General features: G+C 37.6%; 1 protein-coding gene across 1 annotated transcript; it reads left to right on the top strand.

Annotated features, from left to right (window-relative positions):
- The first annotated feature begins 1,615 nt into the window (after positions 1–1,615).
- vap (RAS p21 protein activator vap) lies at positions 1,616–20,749 on the top strand. Its single transcript, XM_028181444.2, has 19 exons — positions 1,616–2,085; positions 2,157–2,270; positions 2,822–2,894; positions 3,202–3,355; positions 5,681–5,805; positions 6,008–6,350; positions 6,431–6,724; positions 7,164–7,334; positions 8,021–8,196; positions 8,888–8,960; positions 9,415–9,533; positions 9,657–9,787; positions 15,367–15,536; positions 16,276–16,404; positions 17,145–17,274; positions 17,893–18,047; positions 18,653–18,785; positions 19,245–19,415; positions 20,224–20,749. The coding sequence occupies exons 1-18, from the start codon at positions 1,929–1,931 to the stop codon at positions 19,394–19,396; spliced, it is 2,799 nt and encodes a 932-aa protein (XP_028037245.1). The 5' UTR covers positions 1,616–1,928; the 3' UTR covers positions 19,397–19,415; positions 20,224–20,749.
- Positions 20,750–25,504: the final 4,755 nt, after the last annotated feature.

Consider the following 25,504-nt stretch of genomic DNA (forward strand, 5'->3'; position numbering starts at 1 on the left):
TGAACGATTACATTTTGTTCACCTATAGGGCGTTGATTGTAGCAGCAGTTCATCAGAATAAATAAGCTAGGCAAGAGTACTTTCGAATTAACATATAAAAAATGCTAGAGTTTTTTCAAACACTTTTAATCTTAAGTATTTGTGGTTTTTTTTCGTAATAGATACAATAGCCAATGGCCCATATGACGGTAAGTACTGATCGATGCTCATGGACACTGGCAATGCTATACTCCTTTCAAACCTTGATTGAACAAGAAGATTTCATAGAGCTCAGGAAACACCCTTGAGAGATGTTCATTTTAAAACCGGTTTGTATGATCAGTGAAAATAACAATTTGAAGTAGTAAGGATTCGAAGGGGAATATCGATAATCCGAAAATTCATCAACATATAATCTATCTATCTAATCTATCAACAAATCTAACGTCCATCTGGTGTAGTGGTAAGTGACATGGTCACTACACAAGGGGGTCGTGGGTTCGAATCCCGCCAAGGGAAGATATTTGTATGATAAATATAAATGTCTTTTCCAGGGTTATGGATGTATATTAAATATATGTATGTGTATAATCAAAATCTTATATTTATTTCCGTTATCTGGTACCTGTAACACAAGTTCTTTACGAACTTATAACGGGACCAGTTAACGTGGCGTGATTGTTAGTAAATATTTATTTATTTATTTATTTATCTCTGCGGAGTCACGCGGAAGTAACACTTCGCCTTGTTTAAGAGATCCCAGCACTATTAAAAAAGTTTCGGATTTATCTTCTATGAGATTATGTCATGTTATTGATATGCTGATAGAAAAGTGTAAAGGTGAACACCGAACCTTGTGGAATCCGAGCATAAAGCTCATACCAAAAAAACAACAGTTGTAGACGACGACTTTAATGCTCCATTCAAAAGCTTCGATACACTTGCAAATATCGTCAAGGATTCCGTAAGATGATAATTTATGTGTCCGATGCCCGACACTGGGATACAAATTTTAATAGTTAGTTCAAGCTAGTCCAGTGACAGTAATTACAGTTCAATGTACACTGTGATTTTACTAACTATGGCAGTCACAGAGGAGTTTTTACCAGGAACGCGAGGAGTTAAGTTGTGTGATTTGTTTTATAGTGTTTCTTCAGGTTTAAATGTGTAATAACAGTGGTTTATTAACTGTTTAATATCTGTGAAAGTGCACAAATTTGGGAAAATGAAACAAAGCTGGTGTAAGTAACTTCTCAGGATCCTCCAAAAAGTCCACTGAAAAAATCTCAGTAAATGACTAGCATTTTACTGAGAATATATTTCCATTGTATTGCCATATCACCTCATCTTATTTCATGTAATTTTATCCCAGTTGATTAATGTCTCAAATATATCATCTTCACTTCATTTCATTTCACTCCATATTATCCTTTTTCATAAAAATAGGAATATTATAAATTAAAATAAGACATGACCTAAAGTCTTAGTTACCAGGTCATAATTTTATTTTAAAAAAAGGGAAGCCACAGAACTCAAACCGCATACGAGTTGGTATAATCTACGGTCCGTACCGAATGAATTTCAGATTCGAATGAATGTAAAGACTTGATAAATCTCTAAAATGAAAGTTGATTTATTTGTGTCAATTTATGGTTTGATTTGAAATCTGACCAATTTACGAAAAAACATTTACTAGTGTTAATTATGTCTTTTTTGGTGTAGTTTGATATAGTAAGCTCTAAAATACGATAATGATAAATTCAAAGAAGATCTGAATAATACTGAATATATCTTAATTTTTGGTATTCTTTAAGTTTGCACTACTAGATTTATTTTTCTGGTAAACAAAAAAAATATACCATTTCTAAACAATGAGTCACTTGTGTGTGTAAAGCTAATTCTTGAATTACTAAATTGATTTTGAATGTGATTTTTCGTTTGTCTCAAAAATGGCTGATTTAATTCGAGCTATGGGGGCGCCCATAGGACCCCCTGTAAAGGACAAATTAGGATCTCCATCCACTGAATCAGAAGACGGGGGTGGTGACATTGCCGAATTGGCAGCTGAATTAGAGTTAGACGAAGCAGACGGACCAAGCACTAATGGTAATAATCTGAACATTTTCTTGTTACAATTTCTTCCTTTCTTGAAATCTTATGGTTCATTAATGATTAAGGTGAGCGTCAAGCCGTGCTGGCCCCGCCGGAGACTGAATGGTACCACGGCCGTCTAGACAGGTATACATCTGAGGAGCGTCTGTGGGCTGCCAGCAAACAAGGAAGCTACTTGGGTAAGTCTTAATTCTTTCAGTAATATATAACTCATTAATAGTGGACCTAGTGAAATACTAAATTTGAGAATCTCAGGCAGGAATCAAAATTTTTACATATTTAGTTAGAAAAGCTATGTTGATAAAGAAAGTTACTAAAGTAAAAAAATAGGTGTTGTAGTTGGAATGGTAGCAACTGTAACTGAGACTACAACTTAATGTAGCAAGTTCGGTCACAAAGTTCGCATCCTAGTGCTTTTCTTAATTTCAGATAGCTCATGAGCTCATCTTCCTATTGCTACTTGCTATGATGGAAGTTACTAAACCCTTCTAAACTCAAGGCAAAAGTAAACAAGCAAGTAAACTGAACTTAAACTAGGCATGGCCATGAAGGACTGTGCAGTGGTGTGTCACTAGTTGGCTATGTCACAAATTACTATCTAAACAGTGATATTATAATAATAATAAAAAAAAAGTATTTTAAACTATATTATTGTAACAACAACCTTATTGTAATATTGTATTGTAAAATATTGTTTAGATCAAAAGTTAACTTTTATTATTGATTACAGTGCGTGAGAGTGATCGTAAACCAGGATCATATGTTCTGAGTTATTTAGGACGCACAGGAATAAATCACTTCAGGTACATTTATGTGTTTTTTTTTTGTTTTTTTATGTTTCTTACATATGACTAGTCTTTATAAAATAGGTATAAAAACAAAGGTAGAACAAAAGTACTTTTAGTAAAAATGAAACAAGCAGTTTTGCTTATATTATTTTTATTTTATTAATATTAGATTAGATATGTGCATGGATGTGCCCTTAGTTGAATTTGTCTATTACCATAGCATAACTTAACAATTCATTAAATAAAATACTAACTGCTAATGACAAAAAATTTTGGACACAGTGCTATATTAAAAAATTTTTGCACAAAATGCTTTTCACAGGATAACAGCGGTGTGCGGAGATTACTACATTGGAGGTCGACAGTTTGATTCTTTAACTGAACTTGTGGGCTTCTACAGTCACTGTTCTGACTTATTGAAAAGAGAACGACTGGTAGAGCCAGTACCACCACCAGAACCAGTGAACGATAAGAAGGTAAGCACATGTTCAGAATGTTTTCTGTAAGATGTTAAGGTATGTTATAATTAGTACTTTGTTTTGCCTCCTTTGGCTCTTCAAACTGCTTCCAGTAACCTTGACATTCGCTCAATCAAGCTATGAATAAAATCTTGAAAGAGGGCCTTCCATTCTTCCAGTAAAGCCATTTTTAGTATCTCTTGAACTAAACCAAACTAATGCTATTCATGCTCTGTGGGGCTTGATTTAGCAACTGCACTAACCACTCCATGACATTGATTTAATGTATCCAATAAAAATGGTTATGAAATATTACAATTAGGCATGCATTATGATAAACAAAACCAAATTCATCTCCTATGAAAGGGGCAAAGGGAATTACTATTTCTTATAAAATCTCACATCACTCAGTTATTAGTGACCCAATCTCAAAGATGCAGAATTTTCAGTATACCCATTACTGACCCTTGAGTGTGCTTTTCTCCCAGGTGTTTTTGTCTTTACTTGTTTAGGTAACTTTTATGTTTTTTTTTATTGTGATTGGGTCTGCCAGGCGTTTGTGTTTAAAAATTCAGGGGCTCACAAAAATGTAGTTTGCAGTGTGCTTTATTACTAGAAAAACTTTAAAGCCTACAATTTGACTTAATTACATTTCATTCGCTTGTGTTAAAAAAATCTATACATATAAATAAAATTGGAGTGTCTGTTTGTAATATTGAAATAACCGCTTTTTACTACATGCATATGAAATATGAATATATATATGGTACATAATAGGTTGGGGAAAGTCTTTTCGCATTATAGTATGTATGAACTTTTAATAAAATCTCTTTGGCTATACTATTTGTATCTGGCTGGTTGTGGTATCATTAAAAGTTTAAAGTTTAAAGAAGATAATTCCAAAATTTAATTAGGGAAATGTGTGATTTTTATAAATTTTTTGTACTGTCGAGATGAGTGAATCTAATGAAGAAATTTGATACATTTTAAAAATTTACTACAAAAAAGGTAAAAATGCAACGCAAGCAGCGAAAAAAATTTGCGATGTTTATGGACCTAGTGCAGTGTCTGTGAGAGTAGCACAAATTTGGTTTAAGCGTTTTCAATCCCGAAAAAAGATGCAAGAAGTCGTCGTGGCCCAAGGGATAAGACGTCCGGTGCATTCGTATGTAGCGATGCAACGGTGTTCGAATCCCGCAGGCGGGTACCAATTTTTCAATGAACAATTTGTTTTCTGTTTTATTTTTAATATTTGCTGTACAAATTAACTGTGTATATTAAAGCCGTCCTGCCTTAAAAGATAAGACGTCTGATGCATTCGTGTTGAGCGATGCACCGGTGTTCGAATCCCAGGCAGGTACCAATTTTTCTAATGTATTACGTACCCAACAAATGTTCACGATTGACTTCCACGGTGAAGGAATAACATCGTGTAATAAAAATGAAACCTGCAAAATTATAATTTGCGTAATTACTGGTGGTAGGACCTCTTGCGAGTCCGCGCTGGTAGGTACCACCGGCCTGTCTATTTTTGCCATGAAGCAGTAATGCGTTTCGGTTTGAAGGGCGGGGCAGCCGTTGTAACCATACTGAGACCTTAGAACTTATATCTCAAGGTGGGCAACTTATATCTCAAGGTGGGTGGCGCATTTACGTTGTGGATGTCTATGGGCTCCAGTAACCGCTTAACACCAGGTGAGCTGTGAGCTCTTCCACCCATCTAAGCAATAAAAAAAACCTACGTTAGTTAAATCTAAATAAACCATATAAAAAAATGTTGTAAATTTTCCTAAAAAATGCGAAAAAGTTTTTCCCCAATCTATTACAACAAAATAACATTTTTTACAATTTTTGTTTGTCTGTCTATTTGTTCCGGCTAATCTCTGGAACGCGTGGACCGATTTTGACGAGACTTTCACCGATAGGTGGCTGACGACGATATTTTTTAGACTAGTTTCGCCCTGCGGCGTCACCCGCGATACGACAATAACCGCGGGTAACATCGCGGGACTCAGCTATCAATAATAAAATTTAATGTTTCCGTAGCGAAGTGAGGGCGGGACGCTAGTCACAAATAAAAATTGTAGAAGAAATAACATTCAGTACATACCCAAATCTGATTGAGTAAATTATTATGTTCCATTTATAAATAGTAAAATTAAATGATGGTAATAATTTATTAAAATGTTCTTAATTTAGACAAAATTATTTATGTGTCCCAGAAACATGTGAACCAGTCATTTTCCTCATTTATTTTAGATACAAATTATTTACCCGTACGGTTGCCGCTTGTTTTGTTCGTTTTCTAGTACATTTAACAATAATTTTGTAATGGTTTTTCAGAGGGTTGTTGCTATTTTACCTTATACAAAAATGCCCGACACAGATGAATTGACTTTTCAAAAGGGCGACATCTTTTTTGTACATAATGACATGGGTGATGGATGGCTCTGGGTCACAGCTCATAGGTAAGAAAAAAATCTTACATATTTCTTGAAATTTTCTTAAAAGTACTAATAAATTTTGTACAGGCTTTTATTGTTGTGAGTTTTCCATATCAGATTTTTATGGTACTGTGAAGTATGGTATTTTTATTAAGTAAACAAAATATCTAGTAATAGTATGAATATGATTGCCAAATTGAATTATAATTAACATAATTTTATTTAGGACCGGTGAACAGGGAATGATATTTAGAGAGTTGGTTGAAGATCTGGATCCTTCTATCGATCCAAACACGGTATTTTCATGGTTCCATCCAAACTGTACCAAGAGTGAAGCAGTTGACATGCTAGTCAAGGCGGGCCCTGGAAGTTTCCTCGTCAGACCATCTGATAATTCTCCAGGAGACTATTCTTTGTTCTTTCACATTAACAACCAGATTCAAAGGTTCAGGATTGAGAAGAAGGGCGTCAGGTACTTGATGGGAGGTCGAACCTTTGAGTGCTTGGATGCTGTGATCAATAGATATAGGAAAGAACAAATTGTTGAAGGACACACTTTAGGTCAGCCGGTGAGTGTACATTCTATGAGCAATTTGTCACGTGGCAATTCTGGAATTTTATGTTAATTTTTATAATGAAATTCCTTTAGCTTATTGCGGAAGGTCACACTATCGAGCCGCAGCAAAGTACAACAGGCGCTGCAGCTGAAAAGATATATGCAACATTACGCGAATGTCGAGATCAGATCGGTCTGAAAAAGACGAAAGGAATCAAGCACTATGGGTATCTGAACAAGAAATCTGACAAGGGTGCAAAAAAATGGAAGCCTTTATACTGTGTGCTATTACAGGAAGGAACCGACACACATTTGTATTTTTACGATTCCCCGAAAAGGACCAAACCAAAAGGACTCATCGATCTATCATGCGCATATCTTTACCAGGTTGGTGATTAAAGTTTTCGTCTACTTAAATATGGAATATGGTTACAAATTCGTGTTCGTACATTAAGATTAGGATAAAATGTTTTTGTATCGTTAACGTCAAATTACCTTTATGTTATTATTACCTGTATGTTTGCATCATCCAAAAAATATTGAGCCGATTTTCTATCCCTGCCCCTTTCACGTCATACAAACTTTAAAGTTTGTTTTTAATATGATAGGAACTGGAGATATAGGCAACCGTATTACAAAAATAGTTGCGCTTATTTTTATTCATTTGTACTGTCTATTTAAGGCCAGTGGAATCATGGGACATTTCTTGTATCAACTAAAATTATAACACTGTAGATACAATAAATTTCGTTAGTGTAATGATTGTTTCATAAAAATTAAAAACATATATATTATTACAGAAAATTAATATAAAATTTGATTACAGGTTCACGAATCACTTTGGGAAAAGGAGTTTTGTTTCCAACTCGTCGAACGTGCCCTGCCATGTCTATCTACACATACATTCTTGGCCGCCAATACTGCTACTGAGGAGAGGGCCTGGATCGAGGCTCTAAGACCTTTATGTGTGCCGCAGCAAGCACGACACCAGTGCAAGGTAATATCAATAATAATCATAAAGTATTCTAAATACCAAAGTGAGTTGTTTTGTCCTTACATAGAAAAGAAAGATTAGGTAGAACCCGCCGCCCTTTGTGTTTTCGTACCTAATATATTGCAACAGTAATAACACAATTAGATGAAATTATATCATTCTTATTACTAGCGGCCCGCTTCGGCTCCGCTCGGGTCTTTAACAAAAAATTTCAACGATATTTAACGTTGTTTTATTTTTTTTAATAAAAAAAACTCTTATTGCGGCATAACTATAATACTTAGACATATGCTGTTGAACACTTTTTGTAAATAATAATGTGTTCTACAAAGTCGTTGTACATTATTTTATTCTATCATGAATAGTTTTCGCAGGGCACGCGGTGTAAAGAATATTTTAGGTATTTTTTTTACACCTTGGGTTACATTATTATAGTTTTAGTAAGGATCTCTAATTTTTTTCAAAAAAGATTATAGCTTATGTCACTCGGGAATAGTGTAGCCTTCAAACAGTAAAATAATTTATCAAATCGGTTCAGTAGTTTCGGAGCCTATTCAATACGAACAAACAAACAAATCTCTCCTCTTTATAATATTAGTATAGATTATTAATTATCTATCTGTTGAAAATTCCGTGAAAAGAGCTAGTCTGGTTTTGAAGTGGCGATATGAGGTACAAGTTTGCATCAGGTGGGGCGCGTGTCGTGGGTGCGTTGGCTGCGCGTGCGTTGCCTGACGGCGCACCGGCTGCCCGCCCGCCTGGCGCCGCGCCCGCACCTGCGCGTGCTGCTGGGCGCCGCGCCCGTCGCCCGCACCCGCCCGCGCCCCTCGCCCGACCCGCACTGGGACGACGAGTTCTTCTTCGAGTTAGTAATATTATTATTTACTAGCTTTTGCCCGCGACTTCGTCCGCGTGGAATAGTTCACAAATAATGCTTTATTATTTGTGAACAAATTTGGTTAGCATAAAAAACGTTATAGTGAGCCAACCTTAACATATAGGCATATGCTGTGGCGGTTTTTTTTTAGATCTTTTAAAGGGGAACAATTCTGTCATACATTATTTTAGCGAAACTTTAACCGTTTCCGCAGCGCACGAAGCGGCAGCTCTCAAAAGGGAAAAATACCCCGATTTTGAAACATTCTTTATTGGTGCTCCGCTTGCATTGGTCTTAGGTCTTAGCGTGATGTTATATAACCTATACCCTTCCTTAATAAATGATCTATCTGACACTGATCGAATTTTTCAAATCGGACCAGTAGTTCCTGAGATTAGCGCGTTCAAACAAACAAACTCTTCAGCTTTTTAATATTAGTATAGATTTATCGCTGCACAAGACAGGTTATGGACATAGGAGCTGTCAGAGTGTGTGCTGGCTGCCTTCTGACTGAAGTACTCTTCAACCTTGCTGAAGATGTTCGTTCTTGGACATCTGCAAAAAGTTATTTCCAGTTTGATAATATCTGATTTTTTTTAAACATTATGAGTTAATAAACTGGTACTACTTTTAATTTCAAATAATAATTGTGATGCTAAATGTTACAACACTTTTACAGTGATATGCCTCCAGATGTAACGTCATTTACAATTACCGTACATAATACAGGGAAAAGAGGAAAAGAGTCCGAAGTAAGTGTTAAAATTATAATAATAATAAAAATCTGTTTCCGCGGCACTGTAGGTTTTGAGTTTCCCTTAAAATATTTTTATTTTTTCAATTAGTTTCCCGATAGATAGTGATTACAGTTTTTATAGGGTGAACGACCTTGCGGCCCACCTCGTGTTAAGTGATTACCGAAACCCATAGATATCTCATGGTGAATGCCGCGTACCACCTTGGGATTTCAGGTCCATGTCTCAATTGTAATTACAAATGCAAATTCCACTTTTTGCAAGTTTGACTTTTATTACACAATGTTATATGCTTCATCGTGGAAATCATTTGTAAAACATCAGTGAATAATGAATTAATTATTTCATTAGAAATATTAGTACTAGCCTCCTACTATTACTCCGTCCACATCCTGGTCTATCTCTATTGGTCATGGTATCAACTCTAACGGTATTTTCTATTCGAATATAGGTGGCTGAACTGACTATAGAACTCGCAAATTTGGCAAACGGTGAAGAAATAGAAGAATGGTATCCCTTAGTAGGAATGACTCCTATTGGGGAGTGGGGATCCTTGAGACTGCGGATAAGGTAGGATGTACTAATAGTAATAATGCTCCAGTTTTAAATACTTTAATTATGATATGCTTATAAATTAAATTTTTTGGTGTGTGTGTGTGTATGCTTCTAATTTTCATTTTGCCAAAATTGCAGGTATATGCAAGAATTAGTAATGCCTCGTGAAGAGTACAATCCACTTCGTCAATTGTTGCTAGAACCGGGCATTCCAGCTGTGAAGGCGTTGGCAGATCTTTGCAGGACCGATCGACAACCTTTGGCAACATGTTAGTTTTATTAATCCATATTGTTTCTCCGTTTTATACCTTTGTTTTAATATAGATTTTCTTTGCTGTATTTTTCGCTCAACTTTGTTACAGCATAATTGTATAATGTACGTAAAGGCAGAAAAGAAATTTCAATTTGTACTGGTAATTACGCGAATGAGCACTTTAAAATACAAAAACTTTCCAGCAATTTATGTCCATTGTGTATATATTCATTTTGTGGTTTTAGTTAGCGTAGGGTGTTAAAACTGAATGATAGTTCCCAAAGGTTTATACAGTTTATTTGTTATTTTAACACAATAATAGTAAACACCACAAGAAGGAGTATAAGCACACGAGAAAGCAACAAAGCTGAAGTTACATAGAAAATTATAGCTAATCGGAAGCAGCGTTCATTAGAGACATATACGTCGCGCGTGTCCGTAGTGGCGAGCCAACTGATCGAACTGCACGGCCGGCAGCGGAGCTGCTCCATCGGGCCGCGGGCGCCGAGGATGCGTAGCCACCACTATATATATATAAAATTTAACTGCTTGTCCGGAAATAATATTATTTAATTTAACATAAAATATATTTTAGACTAAATACACTATACACTATAATAAGAACACTATACAATAAAATAAACTTAAAGCTACACAAAATATATACACGCCACATCACCCCCCTCCAGAGACCGTCCTACGGGCGATAATAGTTTGGGAATCGTACTTTACGACCAGACCTCGTCGTTCTGATGTTGCTTCTCTCAGTAGGTGAATTGGTGGTGGGTATTGGTATGTGCGTGTTAGTATGCGTTGTTGCTGTATTAGTATGTGTAGTTGAGTCGTGTAGTGTGTAGGCTGGCTTAAGTCGGTCTATAGAAACTGTAACTCTTTTGCCATTGACAAGGAGGTTGAACACCTTGTCTCCTCGTTGCACTACCTCATGTGGTCCGGTGTAAGCCGCTTTTAAGGAACCCGATGTTTCATCTCTTAGAAATACGTGGCTGGTTGAAGAAAGGTCTTTAAAAACGAACGTTGGTTTGCTACCATGACGGGAGGCTGGTAACGGTTGAAGTCTCTTGGCAAAGTTTCTTAAACGCACCACATACTCGCTTATGTCTTCTGTGTCATCAACTTTTGCCTGAAAGAACTCTCCTGGCAGTCTGAGAGTTTCGCCGTACAGAAGTTCAGCAGATGTTGTCTTGAGGTCCTCCTTGTATGCATTCCGGATACCCAAAAGCACCAAGGGCAGAGATTCGATCCAATTGTCTTTGGCGTGACAGACGATGGCGGCTTTCAGCTGCCTGTGGAATCGTTCAATGAGTCCGTTACAGGCTGGATGATAAGCTGTAGTACGTCTGTGATTAAATCCGATAATTTCTGATAACTTTTTGAAGAGTGCAGACTCGAATTGGCGGCCACGATCTGTCACGATGTCCAATGGGCAACCGAATCGTGAAAACCATCCACTCACTAGGGCCTTGGCAACCATTTCGGCCGTGATGTCTGGTATCGGTATCACCTCAGGCCAACGTGTGAACCTATCGATGGCAGTGAGGCAATATCGGCAACCTTGTGAGAACGGCAGAGGCCCTATAAGGTCGATGTGGATATACATGAACCTAGCCTTTGGTAGCCTGAAGGTTCCAATTGGTGAAGCTACGTGACGGGAAACCTTGGCACGTTGACACGCGATGCAAGCGCGGCTCCATTCTTTACAGTCTTTTTTCATGCCTGGCCAAACGTACCTCTCGGTAACTAATTTGGTCGTTGCGTTAGCGCCAGGATGACTTAAGGAGTGTAAGCTCTCGAATACCTGACGTCGGTACTCTTTAGTGACATACGGTCGAATGATTTTGGTACTCTCGTCACAGTACAGCTCAACATTCGATCCCGGCAGTTTAACTTTTGTTAAGAGTAATGACGTATCACTGTCCAATAAGTGTCCAAGCTCACGATCGCCTTTCTGGGCCCCGGATAATTTGTTCAAGTCCACCGGTTGGACGATTTCCTCGATCCGTGAGAGACTGTCAGCGACAACATTGTCCTTACCTGCGATGTGTCTTATGTCAGTCGTAAATTGTGAGATGAAATCTAAATGTCTGAACTGTCTCGGTGAGCAGTTTTCCTTTCGCGAATGGAATGCGAAACAGATGGGCTTATGATCTGTGTAGATGATGAAATTCCGTGCTTCGACCATATGCCTGAAGTGTTTTATTGCTTCGTAGATGGCAAGCAATTCCCTATCGTAGGGCGAGTATTTCTGCTGTGACGGACTTAATTTACGGGAGTAAAATGCAAGTGGTTGCCATGGCTTTCCATCTCTGCACTGCTGCAACACGGCACCTACAGCTGAGTCGGAGGCGTCGGTCATAATTGCAAGCTTAGCCTCACAGTCTGGGTGCGCCAGCATTGCAGCTTTGCAAAGGCTTTCTTTGCAATTGTTGAATGCTGTTGTCTCCTCTGACGTGAAGTGTACAGGGTGAGAACCTTTTGCAGATCCTGTTAATAAGGCATTTAAAGGAGCCTGGCTCTGCACAGCATTAGGTATGAACCGCCTATAAAAGTTTATCATCCCTAAAAATCGTCGGAGCTCCCGAACGGTCTTAGGAACAGGGTATCTCTTGATGGCCTCCACTTTATCTGGTAACGGTCTGGTACCTTTGGCTGATATACTATAACCTAAGAAAGATACCTCGCTTACACCGAAGACACATTTAGCAGTGTTGATGACCATGCCGTATTCTTGAAGACGGGTGAAAATTTGACGTAAGTGGTCCTCATGTTCGTTTTGGTCTTTCGAAAAAATTAAAAAATCGTCCAAATAAGCGTAACAGAAATCCAGACCACGCAGTATTTCGTCAACGAAACGCTGAAAAGTCTGTCCAGCGTTACGGAGTCCAAAGGTCATATATGGAAATTCATATAGCCCAAAGCTTGTTGTAATGGCCGTCTTTGGAATGTCCTCAGGGTTCACGGGAATTTGATTGTAGGCTTTTTCAAGGTCAATAGTGGAAAACACAGAGCACCCTGATAGACTGTGTGAAAAATCGTGAATGTGTCTGATTGGGTATTTGTCTGGCACTGTTCTGGCGTTCAACATCCGATAGTCCCCACAAGGTCGCCATCCATTGTCCTTCTTGGGGGCCAAGTGCAACGGAGATGACCATGGTGATTTTGAGGGTCTGGCTGTGCCATTACGCAGCATCGCATCAAACTCCTCTTTTGCAATTTTTAGTTTGTTGGGGGCCAGCCTACGCGGTGTACATGAAACTGGTGGCCCAGGTGTAGTATTTATGTAATGTAACGTATTATGTGTTGGTGTGCGATGAATACCTGAAGGACGGGTGATGTCAGGATACTCTCTTAGTATGTGATGGTATGTGCTGTCACCAATGAGTACCTTTACCGAAGAAACAACATCAGACGGGCAGGCAGGAGAAGCCGGGGCCGCGAGTGTTGTATTATTGTCCATAAGACGGTGGTTCCTGCAATCAACAATTAAATTGTAAAACGACAAGAAATCTACACCTATTATTGCCTTTGTGACGTCAGCGACTATAAATTGCCAGGTGAAGTCACGGCGTAGTCCTAAGTTTAAAATTAAATTTTTGTAACCATATGTACAAATGGGCGTTCCGTTTGCTGCACATAATTGGTAGCTGGTCTTTTGCCGGCGTTCGGGCAGTGCCGACCGAGGAAAAACGCAGAGGTCGCTACCTGTATCGACCAGAAACTGCGTCTTTGATGTTCGATCGGTGACGAACAAGCGACCAGCGCTCGGGCAATCATCGGTCGCCATTATTGATTGCCCCTTGCATTTCCCGCTGTGTGATGGTCACATGGTCTGATGCATTTTTTAGCTTCCTCCCCGAATTTGTGGTGGTACCAACATAGAGGGTACCGTCGGTAATTGGATTGTGATCTTGTGGAGCTCGAACGATTACGCGTACGGCTGTCGAAGCGTCGCCTGGGTCGAGACATTCGTTCCATTCTTCCTGTTAGCTTTTCCACCTGCCTGGTCAGCGCGGCAATCTGGAGGGCCATACCGTCACTAGAAGTCCCCGATGATGCTGTGACGACGGATGTCGATGCAATTTGCGAGCCGACTACGTCGTGAACTCTGTCGGCTAGTTCCGTAAGTTCATCCATATCGGCCTTGGTCTGTGACGCGATGATGGCTTGCGTACTGTTGGGCAGGCGACTTGTCCAAATTGTGCGCAGAAACTCCTCCGGAACCCCAGGTCCAGCCAAATTAAGAAGGTGGCGGTAGAACTGCGATGGTTTTCTGTCCCCAAGCTCTTCATGCATAAGAAGCTGCTTCACCTTTTTCTCACGCGATGCTGACAGCCTCTTTATGAGTTCAGTTTTCAATTTTTCATATTTTTCTTCCGTGGGTGGGTAGCAAATTATATCTTCGACCTCGCTTGCAAACTGTGGATCCAGGTTGCCTGTGACGTAGTAAAACTTTGTCTCGTCCGTCTTGATGTTTGCTAAAGCAAACTGTGCTTCCATCTGGGAGAACCAAAGTGAGGGTTTCTCGGCGTAAAATGGGGGTATCCGCACGCCCACACGATAAGTTTCTGGAACATCACCACGATTTTGTTCCGCAGACACAACTTGTTTTTTGGATACACTCATTTCCGTGTTCTGACGGGGTCACCAATGTGGTTTTAGTTAGCGTAGGGTGTTAAAACTGAATGATAGTTCCCAAAGGTTTATACAGTTTATTTGTTATTTTAACACAATAATAGTAAACACCACAAGAAGGAGTATAAGCACACGAGAAAGCAACAAAGCTGAAGTTACATAGAAAATTATAGCTAATCGGAAGCAGCGTTCATTAGAGACATATACGTCGCGCGTGTCCGTAGTGGCGAGCCAACTGATCGAACTGCACGGCCGGCAGCGGAGCTGCTCCATCGGGCCGCGGGCGCCGAGGATGCGTAGCCACCACTATATATATATAAAATTTAACTGCTTGTCCGGAAATAATATTATTTAATTTAACATAAAATATATTTTAGACTAAATACACTATACACTATAATAAGAACACTATACAATAAAATAAACTTAAAGCTACACAAAATATATACACGCCACAATTTATTATGAACACAATAGAAGACGAATGATTGGTGGAATGATGGCCCAATCCGAACGTTCATAAAAAAACTTTGCTAGGATTATTATACTATATTATATTACAGTAGCATGAGCTAAACTTTTACTGGTGGTAGGACCTCTTGTGAGTCCGCACGGGTAGGTACCACCACCCTGCCTATTTCTGCCGTAAAGCAGTAATGCGTTTCAGTCTGAACGGCCGTTGCCAGCCAGCCAGGCAGCCGTTGTAACTATATTGAGACCTTAGAACTTATATCTCAAGGTGGGTGGCGCATTTACGTTGTGGATGTCTATGGGCTCCAGTGGCTTACTTAATATCAGGTGGGCTGTGAGTTCGTCCATCCATCTAAGCAATAAAAAAAAACTAGCTATGCTGATAGCCACTGAATTTGTTGCAAATGTCATCAGATAGTAGCTGATTTATCTGTGTAAATAATCGTGTAACGGGCGTGCGTGTGTACGTTACAGCGGTGCTGAACACGTTCGCGGAGTGTGGGCGCGGCGCGGAACTGGCCCGCGAGCTCACGTGCGCGGAGGTGGCGCGCGAGGGCGACCACAAGACGCTGTTCCGCGGCGCCTCGCTCGCCACCGCCGTGCTCGACGAGTTCATGCGCGCCCACTGCAAGCCCTTCCTACAGGTAACCTCTTTGTACTACCAACTATTTAGAAATTTTTTTTATTGCCCTTGTAGGCAAACGAGCATACGGCCCACCTGATGGTGAGTGGTTACCGGCGCCCAAGCCGCTGCCTTGTTTAAGCAATGAGGAGAATTGATTTTTTTTTAAATTAATTGTGCATCAAAATTAACACTAAACATAACATATCGGATCAAATGACCCATTTTGAACTTTTACATTTGAAAAGCACGTATCCTGTTATTGCTTTTGCACGTTTGACTTCATGGCTTTTTCTTACCGATTTAATCTACCGTTATTTCTTTGTTTTGTTTTAATTTTTTTGAGTAATACTTTTCGTATAGGTACCGTTATCTACCCGCTATGGTAGAAAAAGGTACCAGTAAGTGTTGGTATGATTAGTGTTAAAGTATAGATTCCATTACATTTATGTGTGCAGTTCCATGTTTCAAGTTCAAATAATTTATTCACCTAAATATGTAATGACTAGCCATTGCCATAGTAATAACATTATAATACATATCAGATATACATATGTTTTATAACATAGTCAAATAAAAGCACACAGTCATGCAAATAAAGTTAATAGAAAATCTATAAAAATAAATGATTGTGGTACCTAATCACAATAATAATTTAACAAATAGTTGTGTTAAATCAACAGTAAAAAAATGAAGAGAATTCATGTCACTGCATGTCCCTGTTGTGATTGAAATTAAAAATATGTATTTTTTTTATTCAGGCGGCGATTTCGGAAACCATTCAAAAACTGATTGATTCTAAACAGACAGCAGAATTGAATCCCACTAAGATGGATTCACCCGACGACGCGTGTAACAATGCCGAATTTTTGCTTATGATTCTCGATCAGGTAAAAATAATTAAGAACAAATATTACATACACACACTATTAATTGATGGGTTCTTACCACTATTTTGACACATCGTGACATTACGATATTTTGGTGGTATTGCAAGTGCCATGACCACGGGTAGACTGATGACTAGCAGCACTTTTTTTTTAAACAATCGTGCATCCTATATGTTCAGACACCTCACGATAACCAGTTCGTGGAACGCTTTGTCCTGCAAGGAAGGGTGAAAAGCACGGTGTGCCTTGGACTGACATTGGGGGGCCTGTTAAAAGAGTCCAGTAGAATGGCCTCGATCAAGGAGTCGTAAAATATGTCAGATTTATCTCTTCAAAGCTACAGAACGATCACGACCGCTCTATCAAGAGTGAAACGAGTGAAAGTTAAGAATAAGAAAATATCCCAAATATAAAAATAATAAAAGTAAAGGCGAAAATGATGTTAATTATATTAAATACAGGGTGAACCGCGCGCATGAGTATCACCACCCTAACTATTTCTGCCGTGAAGCAGTAATGCGTTTCGGTTTTAAGGGTGGGGCAGCCGCTGTAACTATAGTTGAGACCTTAGAACTTATATTGGGTGGCGGTTTACATTGTGGATGTCTATGGGCTCCAGTAACCACTTAACACCAGGTGGGCTGTGAGCTCGTCCACCCACGTTGAAAATAAAGTTGGTATAAATTGAATACTGTTGTCCTTTACCACATTGAATTAAAAAAAAGTTTATGACATTTCAGATTACCCTATCAATATTTACTTCACCGGAAGCATGCCCTAAGCCGGTCAGATATCTGTGCGGGTGTCTGCAGCGAGCCGCGGTCGCCAAGTGGCCCAATGAACGCTTTGTACGCACCAGGGTCGTCTCAGGTACGAAATCAAAATTCGAATATGTAACGAAATTTTATGAACACGATGCGTTGTACTGTTTTAACAAATTAAGTTAGATTAAGCTATCTGTTGTTGAATTTTAAAAACAAATACCATCAACATTGAAATGCTTTTTTTTTTTATTGCTCCGATGGGTGGACGAGCTCACAGCCCACCTGGTGTTAAGTGATTACTGGAGCCCATAAACATCTATGACGTAAAAGCCGCCACACACCGTGAGATATAACCTCTATGAAATCTATATATATATAAATGAATTGCTGTTCGTTAGTCTCGCTAAAACTCGAGAACGGCTGGACCGATTTGGCTAATTTTGGTCTTGAATTGTTTGTGGAAGTCAAGAGAAGGTTTAAAAGGTAGATAAATGTGAAAATACTCGGGATTAAATAAAAATAACAAATTTGTTTTTCCTTTGATGTGTCCCCCGTCGTCGGACGGATTCCTTTTGTTTGTTTTAAGTTTATTTTAGACAAAAGTTTAGGTCTTTTATTTATCGATTGAAGCACTACAAAGTCTGCCGGGTCAGCTAGTCCTAAATAATAAATCATGTTTATATCTGGTTTAGTGCAGTGTAATGAGATAATGTACCTTCCGCAGGGTTCATATTCCTGCGGCTGATCTGTCCGGCGCTGGTGGAGCCGCGAGCGTGGACGCTGGTGCAGCGGGCGCCGCCCCCGCACGCGCAGCGCTCGCTGCTCATGGTCGCCAAGTGTCTGCAGAACCTCGCCAACCTCGTCGAGTTCGGAGCCAAGGTTATAATTGCTACCAGCTTATTCAGAGCTCACTCATGACTAGGTTCCTGTAGGCATTCAGCATTGATTTAAACGAGACTGCATCTATCAGTTTATATGTATAGAATATTTTTTTCATACTTTACCATCTGCACGTCTCGTAAAAATTTATTCGCTTGGTGTTTCCAGCGCTAATTAGGATAAGTTGGCTTGTCACCGGCCGTTCTTAACACTATCGGGAATTTATTTATTTATTTATTGCATAGTTGGGTGGACGAGTTCACAGGCCACCTGGTGTTAACCGAAACCCATAGACATCTACAACGCAAATGCCGCCATCCATCGTGAGATATAAGTTCTAAGGTGTCAGTATAGTTACAACGGCTGCCCCACCCTTCAAACCGAAACGCATTACTGCTTCACGGCAGAAATAGACGGGGTGGTGGTACCTACTCGCGCGGACTCACAAGAGGTGCTACCACCAGTAAAAGTACTTTCATGAAATTTCGAAGATATGCTCACGACACCACTGTCGCGTCGCCAGATGACAAAGTATTAATGAACAACTAACCATCCATAACATATATATTTGAAGACCATAGTTAATTAGAAATTGATTATTTCAGGAACCTTACATGGAAGTAGTGAATCCGTTCATCTTAAAGAACAAAGAGAGGATGGTCGTCTTCCTAGATCAACTGAGTAACGTGCCAGATCCTGGAAATTCGCCGCCCAATTCTAATGTCAATTTTGAAATCGGTAAGATTGTAAAGTGCTTGACGAGTACGTTAGGGGCTCGATAAAGGAGTGGGTTATTGGTATGCGCATCGTGGGGCGAAAATACTGCAATCCCAAAAAAAGAATGAATATGCAAAAACAATCAACAAGTCATTGTGGTAATCGGTGTCTGAAACCCACAGACAATTAATATTGCTGGCGCGGATCTTTATATATAGTCAAGATCATAATGATCATGTTTTTTATACAACATTAGCCCATAGATAATACCGCCACGACATGAGGTCGAAGTTAATTTATTTTGTATAACGGCAATCCCTGAATAGCCTTGTCAACGTGTGCGTATCGAATGTATTAAGTTCTGTAATCATACGAATTGTTAAAATGGACGTAATAAAGAATAATAACTATGAATTATCATTTTAAAATCAAATTAATTTAACGAGAAAAAAATGTTAATTGATTCTTCTTATTTTGTAGCAAAAGAGCTAGCGACTCTCCATCATATTTGTGTGGCGCATTTGACTGAGCTTCAAGGGTTGGCTAAGAACCAACCGGCGATACGTAAACTTGTCACCGTGACCGAGATGCTCACTAAACATAAGCAAAAATATCTAGAGATGATCAGATAAAATTTGCGTCAGAAGACAGGTGAGAAAACTTAGAACTGAGAAATATGTTATTGCTTTCCTGTTAATTCTTATGGAGATAATTTTTTTTGCCAAATTTCAGAGAATCGTAGTAACTGTCAATTTATGAATTAAAAGAATGTATGTGAATATGTGACTCCATCGGTTCTCTAATTCTATAGTCTGTTCATAGTAGTGGTATTTCTGATACCTCGTGGCAGCTGGATATGAGGAAAAGTGCTCTCCGTGTTAAGTGTTAACCTTGCTCCCCGCCTGGCACAGTTGAATTCTGTTACATTTGAGATGCGCACGTGGGTTTTTAAGAGCCTTACTCCACTAACCGCCTCTCAAACTATTTGGAAATGAAATAATTAAAAAAGATGTGTGGAGTCGTGGGACACCGGATAGGAACGAAGTTCCTTATTATAAAAATATTAATTTTAAGTTCTATTCGAGGTATAAAGAAAATAAAACTGGAGGTTTCGCAACAACCCACGGTCATTCGGTAACGTGCGAACTTATTGTGGTACACTTCATTCACGGTTGTTTGCCAAAGAGTTAGTGTATTGCGCAAACGAACGCTTTGAGATCGTGGTCAATGAATGATAAAAAAATATGTTATTTTTTGTACGTTATTACAAAGTTAAGTCGTACACTGTGTGCATTACTAATTTGTACGTTATTACAAAGTTAAGTCGTACACTGTGTGCATTACTAACAAAAATCTTACGTTACGGACGTGTTCTCCCGGTTAGGGTTCCCCCTCCGCATCGTCCCATAAGGAACTTCGTTCCAAAACCTTTTTCAAAAATCACTAAAAATTTTTTCAGGGTAAAGCTGCGAGACCTCGGAAATTATTAACTGTAGGAAATAGATACAGGCTTAGCAATAAAGACTTCCGTACAGTTTTAGATGCGTATCTTAGTCATTTTAGCTTTATTTAACTTTTTTATAACTACCTACGTATTCTAAAATTGTATTTCAAGCTTTCGGTGCCAAAAGATTTCTTTTTCAAAGTTTCCAGATGTTAAATCGGGAATCTTGTTATGGAATTACTATATCTTACCGTTTTATTTAAATATTTTAAATGTATTTGTAATCAGTATGTCAATAGTATAATGTTAGGTTGTATTGGTAATCGAAATGCTCTCTTACTTTAGAATATAATTTATTTTTAGGCTTGTTTTCGATTTTAGCAATATTTATTTATAAATTAAGAATCCCAGAAAATTTATTAACATTCAGAAGACTAGTTTGCAAGAGAAATAATCCTCATTGAAATTTCGTATTTCAATAAAGACTTAGAAAAACGTTACCAAATGCGTATAAATAGAAAATGCTTTAAAAAAAGTGTGTGTGTCCGCTCCGACGCACGACTGGAGTTTACTGGATATAAAAAATTAAACGAAACAATACGAGAAATAGTTCTATATTACGACAACACGATACACTACAGATTATTAACAAATTAACGAGACACAAAACAAACGACTAACAAATATATGAAAATACAATAATGAGAGAAACGCGCGATCAGTACGAGGCTTTGTGGCGGACTGCCGGCGCAGCAGCCCGGCGCGCATTTGACATGCGCATAACGCATTTCGTGTGACATGCTAGTACGATTTTGGTCCCCATAATTTTCATACCCCGGGCCTATATATGTAAATCGATTCTAAAGGAGTAAACTCCAAAAAAAAACTTAGAACTTGACCATAGAATATTAACCTTTTATAATTAGGCATTCTAATCGATTTGTACTTTTATATTTGAAAATAATAAGTATGTAGATTTTGTGTAAGATTTTTGAAAAATGGTGTGAATGAATGAACAAAAAACCGTATTAAGATGATAATTATATAAGGTAAAAAAAACAAAAATATATACATGCATGCCCAATCAAGGTGCAATACAAGATGATATAATTTCTCCTGTACAAATGAAAGTGTGTTGATAAACACTTGTAGTTTGATTTGAATAAATAATTGTGAATAGGCACTGCATATTTAACAATGCACACATATTTTGTTTCTACAAGATTGCGCTCTATGAGTTTTCTGCTATGATTGAATTTATTGAAGATTTATTGTCAGAATGTAATTAAACTCAGAAAAAGCTCATCTATTATTATTGTAAAAGTGTGCTGATACTTTAGCAATCAGCTCAACAAATGTTTAGGGTTTGCGTTTCGCATCACGTAGTTGCTCCTTAAGGCATCAACATAGAATCTTGTTTAGCATTTCTAAGGTCAAAATTACTAGTTTTCCTTGCTTATTAAACGTGAGTAGTTTGAATACCATTCATTGAGAATATGATCTTCCCTTGTTTAGTACCTAAATTTTGTTTAAAAACAAATTTTAAAATTTTAATCTTCCATAATCTTGCTCAAAAATGTATTTAAAAACATGTCTAGTGCCATATTATAATCTGTACTTACTAATGCACTGTGCTTTTCAAATCACAGTATAACGTGACGAAATGAATACAGTAATACTTTGCTTTGCATAGATCATAAAAGCGTAATTAAAAAAACCTGAATATTTAATTTAATGGTTGCATTCTGAATTATTCACAACGACCATCGGTAGTCTCTTTTCTTTACTCATACAAAGTGGACTGCACTAGTTCGACGATTTTTTTATAGATTTTGAATTTTAGTAATGAAAATATAGTGATAAAAGCCAAAACTCGTGGTATTACTGTACACACAATCATTGTATTTGTGTGACGCCGCTTCGTACTGATAAACGGTAGTATTTGTAATGTAATAAAGCAGGCTGATTAATTGCCTTTTTACATGTGTAGTGATAGTTCGGCTAAAATATGTATATTCTAGTAGCAAATTAGGATTGTAAGTGTGTTTGTAACAGTTATAGTTGATTGGGTATAATAAGATTCGTTTTGTTTTTGTCAAAGTATAAAACTTGTAAATTACACAACGATGACGTAATCGATCGACAGTGAGGCACGAAACCGCAAATATTTATACTATTTTATAGGTATCCTTTTTCCTTAAACTAGTGCAATATAGACTTCCATATTAATTACTCTCTACTACTCTATTATTAAATTAATATTATAGGGTAATGAGAGAAACAAGCATTCAGATTTTTTTATTACAGTAGTTTATTTTTAGATATCTACTGTTTTTTTCTTCTTCTTTAAGTGCATCGAAACTTTCAAAACTATCTGAAATACCTACGTAGTAATAAGCTGTAGGTATAGATTCGGTGAATCGTCGCCGTACATAGGTATTACTTAGTTTTATATAGAACAAAATTAGACTGAACAAAGATCCGGTAAGAAGTTAGGATACGTTATAATGGTCAATAGATTTTTCAGCAAAATAGTGACAAATTTTTTTAAGCTATTGCATAGATTTTATCGCGGGCCTTGAGCGCGGCGACCGAATCATGAAATTCCGTAACGAAAAAAACCTTACACCCCTCACTCCACTCACACGTTGCGCTTGTGTAGTATTTGTGAATAAGCGCGTGGCGTGACGTCACACTGCATGCGCATCATGAAAAGTCTGCCCATCTCTCTCTCGCGCGGTCTGGCTTATGAGTGTGAAGGGGACAGTTAAGGTTTTGCTTTTATTAATGTGTAATGTAGCGTGGTCTTGTTTTATTATTGTTTTAATATTAAATTATCATTTTCTAATTATAATTGCATAAGTTGATAAAATATGCTATGCAATAGCTTTACCGCGGCAGTTCCCGAGTGCCACACGTTTGTTTTTTTAGTTTGGTTTAAAAATACGAACTGATATTCAAAATTCTCGGAAGACTAAATAATTGATTAGTACTATAATATGTGATTTTTTTTGTATGATTATAATCTAATCTTAAGGAATATTTATTTTGCATTTATTTTATTAAAATAATGTGAGTATATACATTTCAAGCAGTTATATTTATTGTTTTGTAGTATTATACATTATCCGTTATTATGCCAGGTGTTCCGGAAACGGTATTATGCTATATTGAAAGATTAATATCTAAATAATATTATAAACTTATTTAAATATATGTTTTTGGTAAAATTTATGATTTTTATAAATACGTAAAGAAACTGCAAATTCATCAACCCTATAAATAAAGAATAACGCCTTTTCCGGAATATATTACAAAAGCTAAACTATAGCTAAATTTGTCAATGAGTTTGATATTATTGATTTCTCAGTTGACTGTGATTCACATTGTATACAATAATATAATACTTATTGTAATTGAATTACGTAAATATTCGTTTATAAACAACCTGTATTTGATGAATGTCTACAGTCTGCGTTACTATAATACTTTTTGTTCCTTGTTTTTTTTTTTTAATGTGAGGGTGTGACATAGTTATGTTTTTGTTGATTTCTGATTATGTTAATGAGGGTGGCAGGAAATTTCAAAAGAAAAATAAATTTGTTGCGGTGTTTGCTATCGTTATTAAACTTTATCTGTTATTTCCAAATTTGAACATGGGATATAGAATAAACTAGAAACCGCAAAATTCTGTTCTTAGTTTTATAAAGGAAATGTATAATCTTGAACATCCTTTTGCAATAATGATAATAAAAATTGACAGATATTAGTGCATCCTACCTATACCATATTTTTATAATCTTACAAAATTATTTTAATTTTTTCATTTGATTCTTAAAATTCTAAGATTAGCTAACAATGTTCGATATTGTAGTCAAAATAAACTGTATTCATGAAAAGAGGTTTTAATGGTACTTTACTTTTGACCGCATACTTTTATAGCATTATATTTGAGCCTATTAATTAGTCTCGGATGGTCGCGGCTCCTTGATAATTCTATATTGTTTTCTTTGAAAATTGAACTATGCTAATATTAAGATTATTTTTACAAATATTTATGTCAGTGTATTCTGTTTCCTTATATTTTTTATAAAAATAGTCTTCAAAATAAATGGATACAATATATTTCATGGTTTAATTGTAATCAAGACAAAAAAAAACTATTTTTTTATTATTCTGTTGGGTGGACGATCCCACAGCCAGCCTGCTATTAAGTGGTTACCGGAGTCCATGTACAAAGTAAATACCTCCACCCACCTTGAGATATAAGTTCTAGGGTCTCAGTATAGTTAATATCAGTTAATCAGTTTAATATAGTAATTTAATAAAGTAATTTGTTATCTTGAGGGGGGCCGTTTTTGAGACTATTATTAGCCTGGAATATCTACTAGTGTTAACATAAACTTCCATAATGAAGGAGAAATGTTTCTCCTTCAATATGGAAGTGATAAATATGATATCCGCAACATTTATGAACACCTCCGTAAGGACTAGTAGGAGAGTACTGTAGCACGCATGGGCAAGTCCTACCATCCTGTTTATTTCTGTTGTGTTCTGTTTCGAAGGGTAGGATAAATAAAATAATAAAAGCCAATTCTCTGCAAATCGAAATCTGTAAATACGCCCAATTTGTGTGGGTGGGAGGATTGTATGAGTACCAATCCAGCTCCTCAATAAGCCGTCTCAGGAAGCGATCTTGGTGACCCAAGATGTGGCCACTCTCGGGCACTAAAAGTGCATGTGAGCAGCTGTATCGTCTGTCTTGATACAGCAACTATAATATGTATTGTGAACAGATGTTTATTATATGCCTTGTGGCCAGTGATTGCACTGCATTGCATGTAGTTCTTAATTGTTTTCTAGTCGTCTTTTTCGGCGTTTCCACTGAAGATCGCGACCACACGTATGTCTTTCCATGAATATCGGTCCGCTGCGAGGTGGACCGCCTCTAGGATGCTGCCTTCAACTGTGCTCTTTATAATGCAGTTTTACTATCAGGACTCCTGTCACTTATATATGCTGTTTTTCGCTAGCCAACAGTCTCAGTTATACTTTTTTTTTTTAAAGAGGAGAGTTATACTGAGGCAATCGAACCTATTGTTTTTGAGTCTGAACCCCTTTGGGCCTTGGGCCAAGATTCAGTTGCATTATTGCTAAAGATGCATTCCAGCTTTAACAGTGGCCTAGCTGTTTTAATATAATATGAAGACTTTTGAAGGTTTTTTTTTATTGCTTGGATGGGTGGACGAGCTCACAGCCCACCTGGTGTTAAGTGGTTACTGGAGCCCATAGACAT

This window comes from Bombyx mandarina, chromosome 21 (genome assembly GCF_030267445.1).
Source record: "Bombyx mandarina strain Sakado chromosome 21, ASM3026744v2".
NCBI lineage: Eukaryota > Metazoa > Arthropoda > Insecta > Lepidoptera > Bombycidae > Bombyx > Bombyx mandarina.

What these genes read in the sequence shown, in the direction of transcription:
- vap (XM_028181444.2), top strand. Translation starts at nt 1,929, where the DNA reads ATGGCTGATTTAATTCGAGCTATGGGGGCGCCCATAGGACCCCCTGTA. An exon ending in CAAACAAGGAAGCTACTTGG is followed by an intron (nt 2,271 to 2,821) that starts GTAAGTCTTAAT and finishes TATTGATTACAG; the next exon opens with TGCGTGAGAGTGATCGTAAA. An exon ending in ACGCACCAGGGTCGTCTCAG is followed by an intron (nt 17,275 to 17,892) that starts GTACGAAATCAA and finishes TACCTTCCGCAG; the next exon opens with GGTTCATATTCCTGCGGCTG.